Source organism: Mesocricetus auratus, unplaced genomic scaffold (assembly GCF_017639785.1).
Source record: "Mesocricetus auratus isolate SY011 unplaced genomic scaffold, BCM_Maur_2.0 Super-Scaffold_100676, whole genome shotgun sequence".
Taxonomy (NCBI): Eukaryota; Metazoa; Chordata; class Mammalia; order Rodentia; family Cricetidae; genus Mesocricetus; species Mesocricetus auratus.
The window spans coordinates 32808982-32822503 of NW_024429266.1; the positions used below are offsets into that span (position 1 = coordinate 32808982).

The window sequence follows — 13522 nt, forward strand, 5'->3', positions numbered from 1 at the left end:
ATAAATGTAGTCCCGGCCATAATGATGGAAAGAAGCTCATGCACAGTGCTCACTTTCGGTCCTGTCTCAGCATGTGCTTATTTTTTATGATGATGTGGATGCATTGGATAAAGTTACCGTAAATAGCATGTGCTCTTTCATACACACTGAAGAAGATACAGTGGTTTGGAGATGAGTAACATGTAGCATTTCATGGATTTAAAGTTCCTTGGTATCATAAAGGATGTTTTCATCCTACGGATAGTCAGGTTTTGACTACCGTATCCAGATGTTGGGTAAAGACTCAGAGACAGCCTCATTCCTTATATTGCATGCCCTTTGGTCAAAAACAGATTTGGAGAATCCGTCCTGACTCATTAACAGTCCTGCTTTCCTCAGCTTTTATTTCTCCTTTCTGTCATTGGGCTGTGTGGATGTTACATAATCATAGAGAATAACTATGGGATAAGACAGTTAAAAAGATTCCATCACATCATGCATCTCCATTTCTTCCACCCTCTACCTCTTGCACATGCACAAAAGAAATGAGAGTGTCACTGGAATAGTGTTTAAATACCATCCATCAGTGACATCCATTTATCACAGTCAGATCAAATCCACCTTCTTACAAGCTACTTCTTTTTAAACCAAGGATCAATTACAGTAGGAACTGTGTACATACTTGATAGCACTTCATTTTCTACATTCTTGTGCTGTTGTCTAATTATTTGGTAAAGTCATGAACCACTAATAGAAACCAAGGACAAGTAGAGCACATTATTGATGATGAGTGATAGCTACTGTCTTTAATGATTTCACCACTGGCAAAAATATCAAAATAAGACAATATGTTGGTAGTCTCTCTCACTAGACTGAGTTCCTTAAAGGCACTGTCTTTGTTAAATCACTGGTTCTCAGTCCAACCTCTTGCAAAGAATATGTCCTTTTCTTGTAAGATGATTCCGCTCGAGCACAGACACACAGATACTCTGCCGAATAGAAAGTCTGTTTTACCAGCTGGTAACTGCATGGGGAAATTGCTCAGATCATGGAGCCCATAGATTCACCATTCTTTGTCTTTTATATACAAAAAAACCCATATCCTAGCTGACACACTTTTGTTAACAAGAAAAGTTAGTGAGGAGGGAAACTATTTTAGTTACAAAGTGAGATTGGTATATTTAGGAACTTTTTTAGATCCTGTCATTATGGATTTGATGGATCTTTGTCCCCATTTAAACAGGTGTTAAGGGTCTAAATGCTGGTCAGAATGGTTCCTCTCTAGTTGCATCAGTTATGCTGAGGTCTTGGGCACTATTACACTTAGTGTTTATTGAGGGAATGAATGATTGGAGCAGGATGATTGAATCATTGGAGAATAATTTTCTTTTATGTTATTTAACACATTTTCCATTTTAGCAACTTTGACTAACTTTGCTATCTGAAATAGGAAAAATTTTAGTTAAGCAAGTTTTATTGGCCAAAAACATGGCGATTTAAAATTGGGCAAGAAAAAATATCTCTTTTCAAGAAGGTCATACTCCAGTTGTGAGATTAAGGACATAATCAGATAATAATTGTCTTGTGGGTAAATGAATGCCTAAACTGCTTTAAGAACAAGAAAATGCATACATAACAAGATCAAATACACTAATTATTAGAAGGGAGTTATTTTTATACTTTTACTAAGAGATTTGAAGGAAGAAATAAAATGGGGAGGGTTGCTTCTTGGAGTAGGAAACCCTTTTAGAAATTTCATTAAACTGAAAAAAGTGTGAAAGTGAGAGAAATGAAAAAGAAGGGAGCCTAATAGTAAACAGAAACTGACATGGGGTTGGCTCTTAGGCAGCAGGACAGAAAAGGGATTAACCTGGGGACAACATCAACTTTGTAAAGAGAAGTGTAAATCTTATCCAATGAGGGAAAGGATTGAAACATCAGGATGCTAATTACTCACTCCATATTATGCAAGTATTAAATGGTGGGACAAGAACTAAAGTCTAGTGCTAATGTTTTAGTTAAACTCTGTGTTTCCGATGTGTCTGGAGTCTACACTCTTGGTATTCTACTGCCAACTCATTGTTGCTATTGTAGTCCAAGCTTTATAATCTCCTTGAACCTTGGGGCATTTATGTATATCTCTCCCTACTGGTCCAAGAAGCAATTCTCTGCTAAGAAGATATCTCTGAAAGTCCCCAGCACAATGTCTGGCAAGTGATAGCGATTATATTCATACTGGTAGGTTTCCTTAGCCTGTGCCCCCTTCAGAGGTATGTGCCAATAGTCAAAATATTTTCATATCAACTAGTCTATGATCTCAGATACTCAATAATACTCGACTTTCCACATAGGAACTCTGGAACTTCCTTGTGATCAGCTATCTAAAGGGCCAATGCCTGATGAAATCAGGAATATCTTGGATCTATTTTTGAAATTTGTCCTGGGCCTATTCTGACTGTTTGGAACCTAGAAATATTGTTTAATATTTCAAGTGTCATTCACTGATCTAGAACATCTGGGAACCTCGTCCCATCATCACTGCTTCTCCTGGAAGGGCCACAGAAAGTTAGCTGTCATGGTTTAAGTTTATCATGCCTCACAGTTCTCAGGAAGCTGTGAAGAATATCTTTCTGAACTTTAGGAGTATTGTTCAGAAATGTATATTGCTGCCATTTAGGCTTTCCCTAAGATGCTTCCATTTCTGTCACCCTTAGCTGTGCCCAACGACCATGTGGAGAACAGGGAAGATGTACACCATTGCTACTTGATCATGCAGACATGGTAAATTGTACCTCCAGTGGCCCAGGTCACATGAAGTGTGCTATCACTTGTCAAAGGGGGTATGTTCTTCAGACCAGCAGTGGGCAGTACCTCAGGACCATGCAGGTGAGTTGGAAGCTGACAATCAGAAGGAGTGAGTTTCTGAAGCTATCTATCTTCTCTCTCTCACTAGACTGGGAAGGGTGGGTGTTTTTAAATCTTCAGGAGTGAAAACTATGGTCTCTAGGAAAGAAAGGGAAACATGGTGGTACCAAAGTTCAAAGTGTCTACACATATAAAACTCTGATTTCCTAAGGTATTAACATACTGTGTGGGCAGTAGATATGAGTGTTTATTCAATATTTCCTTGATTTGTCTTCTTAACATTGAGAATATCTCAAAGTAGATATGTTCATAAGTCACAGAGAAATAGACCGCTGTCAACTTGTCTGAGGTTCACAGGGGAATATAACCAAATTGCACACAAAAAATTAAATCTACAGTCAAGGCATGGGTTGTATCATGGTACTGAATTTTCCCTATTTTTATATACCCCACCCCAAATTTCAACTGTACCATTTCCAGGATTTGGGGTAACCTAGGGGCAGATGAATGTATTAGTTAAGAGCGTCATTTAAGAGACAGATCTAGGCAAACATTTTGTCTCCATTATCTTTTAGGTATACAACAGTAAGAATAACCAGAATGAAATAATCCCTTTAAATTCATTTCTACATTATACATATCCCAAACAGAAGTATTGAACTTGTTGAGTTACTGCAATAGTTGATGAGCCTTATTACAATCTTCTAGTGTAATAATAGGCATTGGCTGCTCTAGTTACAAGCTTCTTGTATTAAGAACAAGATAACCTCTCTCTAACTAGGGGCTTATTTCTCATTTCCTCTTGAGAAAGCTTACAGCACTGGACAGGGCAATTTTAAGCGCAAACAAACCACTGGGAAACAAGATCACACTGTGAGAGAGTGGAAGTATACACAAGGTCAACTGTAATTATGCCTGGAGAGAGAGCCAGAAACATGCACGATCATGGGAAAAGAATAGGCGCACCATTGCTAGCTTTGCATTAATTGTTTGAGAAATAGAAATGCTTCAGTTTTGAGCCATTTGGTTTCTTAACAGTTTGAGAACCTATGGATAGATTTCACTTTCTTAGGCATGGTCAGAATTTAAAGATACAGTTTTCAGTTTGAGAAAGTTTCATTAAATCACCTAGACAGAAACAGCTTTAATGAAGATTGAGGTATCAAATTTCTGATCTAGAAAGATCTATCACCTGTGCTTAACTCAGGCAAAGATTCTTCATGCTGAAAACACAGTAGAAATAACACAACAAGTTAGGGACTAAATTCATGTATGTGGTTTGTTAAGAAGAGCAGAGAAGAAAGGCTATGTTTGTTGAGCATTAAAGTTGCATCTAAAACAAAATGGGCAGTACACAAAAAAGCCAAGAGAAAATCCAGGCATTACACATGGAGTTTAGAGACAGTCTTTAAATGATTAGTGGTTTGCTGCAGTTTGAACCAGACCTCCCAACTGTGCTAAGTGTGAGAAGAACCTGGTTAGAAAGAGGATGGCAGGTCACATTTGCCAAACACATGGTGAAGTAAGCAATGGCGCCCTGCAGTTGACCAGCCACTGTTACCCGACTCTGGCCCCATGCAGGAAATTGTACAATCCCCAGCTCATGATCACAAGACAGTGGGGATATTTGCTTTCTGTTGACATGAGAACTGAAGCTAAATAGAAAAAACGTGTCTGGCTTTGACTTGGATCCTTCTGGCTGGCAACAGGGACACACTGGGAAGCAGAGAAAAGCACTAAGCTAAGATGTAGTGTCAGGGGTGATAGGTGACTTCAGCAGTCATTGAACCTTTGGCTTGTGTGCCAGTGTGGTCACCTGATGGGATGACCTGCAATTTCATCATAGAAACTCTTTGGTCTGTCTTTGATCTTTTCCCCCATAGTCAGATACTTGTTTTTCCTAAATGAGCCATGAGTTTCACAGTCACTAAGTGCCTGCTCATCTCAGGCCTGGCTGGATACCTTCTTCTCCCACCTCCCCTGAGCAGTTCAAAAGTCCTGATGATCTTTCAAGTCCTGTATCCATCTCAAGTTCTTTCTGCCTGAGGGTGACCGTCCCTCTTCCTGGCTCCTTGGGTACTGTGCTTCATACTCATGAATACCTGGTGACAGACTTTCATTTCTCTAGAGTTATTGCTTTCTTCTGGAATTTTTTTATTTCTCATATTTCTAATTTATATTCTTTATGCTGTATTCTCTCTAATGATTAGAGAAGACTGTAGGGCTATTTTAGGCCAAATATAAAATATATTGTTAGCATCTGACAACTTCCTTTTCTTCCTATTGTTTTCTTAGTCACTGTTTCAGTGATTTGCTCTATTTTTAGCTGCCAGAAACCACCTTGTTCAGTTCAGGGCCAGGCCTTCTAGGTACTCCATGCACATTTTCTCACTTACATAATGGCAATGTACGCTTACCCATTAAAATGGAAAGTTTGAGAATATAGCTAGACTCACTCCCATTTACCATAGGTTGGATAGAAGCACCTGTGTTTATTAACTCTCTTAGGTATTGTTCTGGACCCAGGTAATTATTTTTAATAGCATTATTAGTATGTTTGTTAATAAGGGTGCCAGTAGGAAGTAGATGACAAGTAACTTATTTGCATGGTACTCAGCTAATCTAGTCAACATTCATTCATGTGTTTTAATATTTGTATTCAAATGGGAAAGGATTGCTTTGAGTATGAAAGTTAAACAATGTACTGAAAGTATTCTATCAGTTATGAAATTTGATAGACATGATATGCTAAGTGCTACCTCTTATTTCTTATATCTTTTACTTTGAGTTTTTGAGAGAGATCTCACTCTCTAGCCCAGTTAAGATCAAATTCACAGACCTAGCTTCAAAGTAGGTAATTTAAGAGAAGTTTATAAGCAGAGTTCTTAAAAATATGTAGGCAGGATTTAAGTGTGTGCCATGTGATTTGCAATAGTCCAGAGTGATGGAGCTCTGCTCTTACCCTTAAACATAAAAGGTTGGCTCTGTGGAACAACAGCTCTATCTGTTCTTCCACAGATAGTTACTGAATGAGTCAGTCTACAACCATTCCTTCTGGAGGGGACAGGGAGATAAGCACTTAGGGCTTCCTTTCCTCTGTCATCTCTACTCTGCCTCCAGGTCCCAGAGCAGGCATTCAAGCACCAGTAGGAGGCTTGAGATTCTGGGACCAGGGAAGGTTGAACTGAAAATAGATAGGTCAGAGCAAGGACAGGGCAGCCTGAAGATGAAGCTTGGAAGAGCAGTGACTCCTTGGTACAAACGGGCTCCCTTAATCAGCATCTCCTAAACAGTGAGTCATAGGAAAGATCAAAAGCAGAAAGGTTGCACAAATGACCACTAGGACTCTTCTAAGGCCAGGAAGCAAATCTAATAACCGTTATATGTGACTTTGACAGAAGTAAATTCTCTGTTTCTAGAAAGGGATTCTCCTCACTTGTTCCTCTGGCCACTGGGACAAGGATGTGAGCTGCGTGCGCATTGACTGTGGTGTCCCAGACTCGTCATTGGTGAATTATGCAAATTTCTCCTGCTTGGAGGGCACTGACTTTCAGAAACGCTGTTCCATTTCATGTGTCCCACCAGCCAAGCTCCAAGGTATTGTCTGGCCCACGAGGGAACTGAATGTCAGCTCCCTCCATTCCCTCACTCTTTCGGGGTATATTTGTACTATTTTTCACCCGTATATGCTTCAAAATTGCTCTTCTCTGATACCTTCTTCCAATAACACAAAATCCCCTCAGATATCACTGTTTTGTTCCTGAAACATGTAGAGATGTCCTAGATTAGGGTGTCACTAATACTGAATGAAACTTAGTCTTTGTTTCTTGTTTTTATATGAATTCCCAGAATAAGGCCAATCAGCATAACTGTTCTGATAATATTAACAACCAAGGTACACATTATTAAGTTTAAATACACACATTCTGCATTAGATACATCTTATTTTGTAAATTAGGAGAACAATGTTACACAATGTATCTCTGGCTGTTTGGCTACTTGAGATGAAGAGGTGCTGACCACCACACTGTGCTCTTTATCTATATTTCCCAGTCTTCATTATGTCACACAATGATCCATTGCCTATGCAGATTCTTCAGCCTTACTCTGAGTTGTGGTTTAGTAGGTTGGCAGGCTAATGATGCTAATGCTGGCAGTCCTAGGTTACATTTGGAGAAACCAGATTACAGAGAGTCATGTGGTATGGTATTAAAGCTCAGAACACTGTATCCAAACCCAGACTCTGCTTTGGGCAGACCCCATTTCCTTATCTGCCTGATAGGGGGATAGCTAGAATCTATTTGATAGAGTTATTTTCTGTTTGCAATTTACATGTGTTTATAAGAGCAGACCACTTATAATAGTGCCTGGTATATAATCACCAACAAGTGCCAAATGTTGTTATTTTAATACAACCCATATTGCTACTATTGCTGTATATTTACTACCGTAGGTAGGAAGAGAGGCAATGATTTGATTGGTAGCTCTTCTTCCATTGAGACTAGGGAATCTTTATGTGATGCTATAGTATATGAGATCTCACCAACAGTCGTAGATGGGAGATTTTTAGAGACACTGCTTAACAAAGAATAATGGGACTTGAAGAGAGCCAATATATTTGTTTGTTGCCGAGATTTTTGTTCCTTGTCCATGTGCTATCTGTTCTGAGCATCATGTGATTCTCTTTCCTGGAGTCAGGACTGAGCCCGTGGCTGACCTGTCTTGAAGATGGACTGTGGTCTCTCCCGGAAGTCTACTGCAAGTTGGAATGTGATGCTCCTCCGGTTATTCCAAATGCAAATTTGCTCCTGCCAAATTGCCTAGAAGGCAACCATGATGTGGGCACCATCTGCAGATATGAATGCAAACCAGGCTACTATGTGATGGAAGGTACAGGGAGTCAAAGCAGGAAGTAAGTTTTCATGTACTTGGTCTCATGGTTTCCTTGCCTTGTACCATGCTCCTGTTCCCTCAAAGAAAATTTCAGATCATTTCTTTCTGGGATACTCATTGTTTGTTATGATTGTTTTTCTGTATAACTTCTCTATACATGCACAGACATACTCTTCAGTCATGACAGACAGGAGTCCAGGTATTTCCTGTAAAGGTATTATCTCCCACGAGAGAGTTCCATAGTCTCATGTAGATGCTTTTGGGGAAAAACTGATTTAATTGTCATTGTCTTGAGAATTAAAATGATTAACCTCCTGGATATTTTTTAGGCTGTCTGAGTCAAGTTCAATGCCAGAACAATTCATTAGTATACGTTAAACCTATGTGCCTGGCTGAGCCCCAGAGTATTGATTACATGTGTAGTAGGTGGAAGGTTTCTTGCTCTGCCTCAGTTTTCCTAACTGGCAAATGGGTTGATAATAAACAACCACCTGACAGAACTGATGAAGTGGCTTCTTGAATGAGTATGTATTAAAGAAGACTCAATAAGCCATCTTTTAAACAGAATGCAACACCTTTGGCTACCTCCATTGGTATTTTCATCATTCTGCTTTTTTTTCTATGAACTGTATTGAAGGGTAGCAGGATAGAGGCAGGGCAAAGTGCTCAGGGATGAGTAAAGGGTGGACAGATGACTGACATATAGGGAGGAAAAGAAAGAACACAACATTTTAGGATGGGGGAGTTAAGGGTAGAGAGGTAACAGCCATTTCTCTGAGCTCGTAGCTAAGTGCTCTGTGGGGAAAATGAGGTTTCCACTGGGGATTCTGAGTTTTCTACCCCCCTCTCACATTCCTATCCCTGGGAAGGGGCACTTGAGAGCCCTTTGTGGGCACAGCTTTTCTGGCTGAGAAACTGGACACAAGCATCAGAATGTCACCATCAGTTTGGTCTTGAACATTTAAGTTTGCAAGCACCATGCTAAGGAGAGATTAAATTATTTACCATGCTGTGTAAACTGATTAAATCTTAGTTTACACCTGTTTATACAGCAGGCGAAGAATTGGTAATCAGAAGTTTGCAAGTTGAGCATAAATCACTGTCACTTGCCACTTGTGTTTATCCAGTGAACTGTGTTTGCCTTGTTTTTACTTGGGTAAAACACCCAAAGCTGGACAGATGGAGCCCTAAAATTCTTCTTAGGACATACACTTCAGAAAAGAAGGGACTGAGAAGAGCTGGCACAGAAAGCAATTCCAAACACTGGATGCTTTTACGTAGTTGCATGAAGCAGTGTGTATGTGTGCGTGTGGGCACAGCTGCTTGAGGGCTCAGGTTTGCAACCTATTTGCATGGTAATGAGCAATCAAGTATATCCATGTGTCTTCAGTTTTGTATTCACAATAGGAAGGGGAGTCATTTTTTTCTATGGGATTGTTTGGGTTATAAAAGTTGGACAACTTATTGAAATTGTTTCTGTAAGTTATGAAGTTCAATACATACCCTATGCTAGGTGTTGCTTCATATTTCTTATTTATCTATTTATTTTACTTTGTGTTTTTGAAACAGGGCCTTACTCTTGCTGTAGAACTAATGTAATGTAGCTCAGATGCTTTGAACAATTCTCCTGCCTCAATCTCCCAAGTGCTAGGATGTTTTGTTTTTAAGAAAGAAACAACTATAAAAATTTAATCTGAATGTATTCCCATCTTGGTTTTCTGAGATTTGTTATTGCAAGAGAAGTGAACCCTAAGTGTTGACTCTGCCTTCAGAACTCCTTGCTATAGTTTCATCCCATTCTGCCTGCTGTGTGACACAGGCACCATACCCTGGTAGTGACACCTCAAAATCAGAACCAAAATCAGTGGAGAGTAGCACACTCATGAAATCTCCAGTACTTGGGAGGTGACAACCAAGAGTTCAAAACCATCCTTAGCTACATGGAAAGTTCAAGAGCAGCCTGAGCTACATTACATTAGTTCTACAGGAAGCAAAGGAAAATAAGACAAAAAGTCAATATAAAAACAAATTAAGAAACAAAAAATGTTAAACCCTTCTGAAGATCAAGCAGGCTTCATGTTAGGACATGATAGCCACCTGCTGATTCCTGAAACCCCTCTGTTGAGTTTCTGTTCCAATTTTACTTCTTTCTGTCTCTTCTCGTTTCCTTCCCCAGGTTTTTCCCCTCCACCAGACTCTCCAATGACCATTTTTTCTCTGAGTTCTATTTTCTTTCTTTATCTCTTTTGAAACAAGAATAGTTTGTTATTTTGAGTTGTGTGTATGTGTAAGAGGCCACATGAGTTTATGTGTACCACTTGCATATGGTTGCCACTGATACAGGTGTCAGAACAGACTCAGATACCAGAGAATTGGAGTTACAGTAGACTGTAAATCACCCAGTGCAGGTTCAGGGAGCCAGGGACCTCTGCAAGAACAGTAAGTGTTCCTAACCACTTAGCCATCTCACCAGTCCCCTATTTTCTTTCTTAATCCATGAACTTGTCAGGGTTGAAGTTTTTAGTTCATAGACTTGATTGTGGTCACATGTTGATGATTCCAACCCAGACCCATACCTGCTATTACAGACTCTTCCCTTAATGGCTATAAGGTATTACAAGCAAATACCTGGGGATGAAGCCACTGAAATATCCAATCTACATCTCAAGTTCCTAACTGACAAAGCAGAGTCTATAATAAATAATTTGAAATCTGTGCATCTCTTTGCCCTGTGATGCTGGTAGATTCTGGAGCCTACATAGCACGTAGGACTCTGTGGTATCCTGTGCTATCTAGTCAGTCAACCAACAGCATGTTATTAACAACAAACAGTGTGTTCTTTGACTTTTGATATGTAACATGAACAATGGGTTTATTAAGATTTGCCTCCACTTAAGTCAAGGCACAGCTATATACCTGAATTTCTGGGGATATGATCCAGGCACTAGCATTTTGAAAATTCCCTTGAGTTCATTTGATGTTCATCATTCCCTGATCTGAGAGAAACTTTTCCCTTGTTAGGACAATGTGCACACTGGAATTTTGGCAATAAATAAGTAGAAAAACAACACACACACACACACACACACATATATGAAATTGTCCTTTTATGTGGAAAATTTTTGGATATGATTTTGTATATATTTATTTTGAAGATAATAGAGAAAATACAAACAGAATTGTAACTCCATAAACCAACAACAATTACAAAGTTTTGGCACTTATTATTCATCTGCAGTGGATAATCCATACAACTTTAACCTCTTTTCATCTTTGTTTAGCCATTTCTTCCACCTACATACCACCATTAATCAGTAGTCTGCTATTTCATTAATCTGACATCCAAGAAATGAATGTGTTTGGGTGATATTTTATTCAAACACCATGCTATATTCTCCATTTTTTTACTTATTACATATTATCCTTATGTATGAAGGTTAGTTTAACCTTATTAGGGGCCTTAGTTATATTTAGATTATTCTGGTCTTTTAAATTTGCTTGACAGTCTCTCCTATAAATCATTCATCAACATATCATCCATAATATAGAAGTCAGATCTTTTCAAAGGAGTTGTAAATAGCCATCCTATGTATTTCTCATGACACCAACTTTTCCAAACACACAGACACCCACAAATGTTCTATGAACACAACTGAGTATCAAGACTATAGGCCTCATATTGTGATTATTTTTGTTGGGTGGTAGTGCACACCTTCAGTGGAGCTTTGTCCAGTCTGACTTGTTGGAAGAACCTGGGTGGGGCAGAAACTAAGTATGTATTTGAAGCCTTCTCTATATACAAAGAAGGACTGCTTGGTATAGCAAAACACAAAATAGCTGAGTCCAGGGTACTCTTTTATTGTTTGAATGAGAATCATGGAGGTGATAATGATTTCTTGCTATGTGCTATGAGCATGAAGAATTTTGGCTACTTTATTACATATATTTCTCATGGCAATAATATATTTTATTTTTAATGAAATACTAATACAATGTCTTGTGTTAAAGCAGTATGTAACTTGATATATATGTATATATACATTGTATATAGTATTATCTATTATCTTTTATGTATGTATGTTGTATATTATTATCTCCCATTACAAAAAGGAAATAGACTGAAAGTTATGTGCTCATTCATCCAATAAATGACCATATTGAAATTAAAGTCATCTTAACACCAAAGGCTATGCTTTGACCTAATAACACTTTTGATCATTTTTCTGGTTTCTTTTTCCACATTTGTAAAATAAACTTTTAAATGATTTCTAGTGCTAAAAGTTTGCATTCTATTGTCCTTGTCAATGAAACAAATATGAAGGTCAAAGAGCTTGGTATACTACCATTGAGAAAAGTAATGTATAATTGGTTAAGTATAAAAATTCAAAGTTTATTATAAACACAAATACTATACTACATCAATTTAGTAGAAAGTATTTTAGATAATCTTACAGTAATTCCAAAATATCTTAGGTTGAATGAATAGACAAATGTTAGCTGGGTTTGGTCAGTCATCCGTTATTCACAACCCATAAGACTGGATGTAGGTCTCATTTTAAAATTGAATACTAGAGTTTTCTTTTTTCTCTTTAGATTTATAGACTGGTGAGAACCCTAAAAGTTTTTAAGAAGACAATTGAATCAAAACTGCTAGAAGATGTTTCTGTAGTCAAGTTTTGTATCATGGTTACTGTGTGGGCTTGGTGAGACTTAATCTTGAATGTCAACTTTGCTTGTTCATTAGTTTTTTGGCTTGAACACGTTACCACTCTACTATTTTTGGAATAGACTATCACTATTCTAATGCACAAGATGCAGATAATAGGACCACTGGAAGTCTTATAAAGATGAAATAATTAAACATAAAAACTGAACACAATTTCGGTTATGTTTTCTTGACTCAGCAATGCTTTCTGCTGTTTATCCTCATCATCATTATCACCACCAGCTTCACTGTCAACACTGAATCAACCATTACCACCATCATTACAGCCACAATTATAACTGCCACCACCACCATTACTGCTGCCACTGTTGTCACCATCACAACCACCATCATCATGACCATTATCTTCACTGTCATCATTATTTCTACCACCTATCATAGTCATTGTAATCACTACTACCATCAATATCTTTGTTTCCTCTAACACAGTAATTCTGGATGAGTAAAATATCCTGCTGCTGGGTTAAATGGTAATACTATTTTTAACAGGGAATATCCTCAGATACAGTTTTTGTTAAATCAGTGGCCATTCTTTTTTCTGTAGTTTCTGTATTTCTCCAAAACAGCCTAGAGACCAAAAAGATTGGAATTGTCGTGGAGGGAAGGTTCATTTTCCTATCTATAGAAAAAAACACACACCAAAACAAAGGTAGATGAGCTAAAAATATACACTTCCCTTCCTTAACCAGAACCTTCTCTGTAGGCTTCATATCATCCTACTTCACCACACTGACATGAAAGTGGACCATGAATCCATAAAGTTATGTGTGGGAGAAAGTAAGTGAAAACAAAACAGCAATAGAGAGCTGGTCAGACTTCAAAATCAGCATAGGCATGTAATGTCAGTTTGGCTTTGAAAAAGGAGGATCAAGGCATATCATGGAAGCCTTACCTTCATTTTTATTTGACTCTACATCTTCTGAAAAAAAGCTAGAGTTTCCTCTAATTTTATTCTACCATGGCATGTGATAGGAAGCCTTGGCTAATAAACTGCCAATGTAAAATGAAACAATATTAAAATTCCTTAAATATATTGGATTTACAACATTTAAAAGCAGT

General features: G+C 38.2%; 1 protein-coding gene across 1 annotated transcript in view; it reads left to right on the plus strand.

Annotated features, from left to right (window-relative positions):
- Nucleotides 1-13522, plus strand: part of Pappa2 (pappalysin 2) — a 234881-nt gene that overhangs the window by 152286 nt on the left and 69073 nt on the right. Inside the window, exons 14-16 of the mRNA XM_005071329.4 lie at nucleotides 2694-2865; nucleotides 6264-6441; nucleotides 7543-7756. Of these exons, the coding sequence (XP_005071386.1) occupies nucleotides 2694-2865; nucleotides 6264-6441; nucleotides 7543-7756 (564 nt within the window). The remainder of the gene's footprint in view (nucleotides 1-2693; nucleotides 2866-6263; nucleotides 6442-7542; nucleotides 7757-13522) is intronic.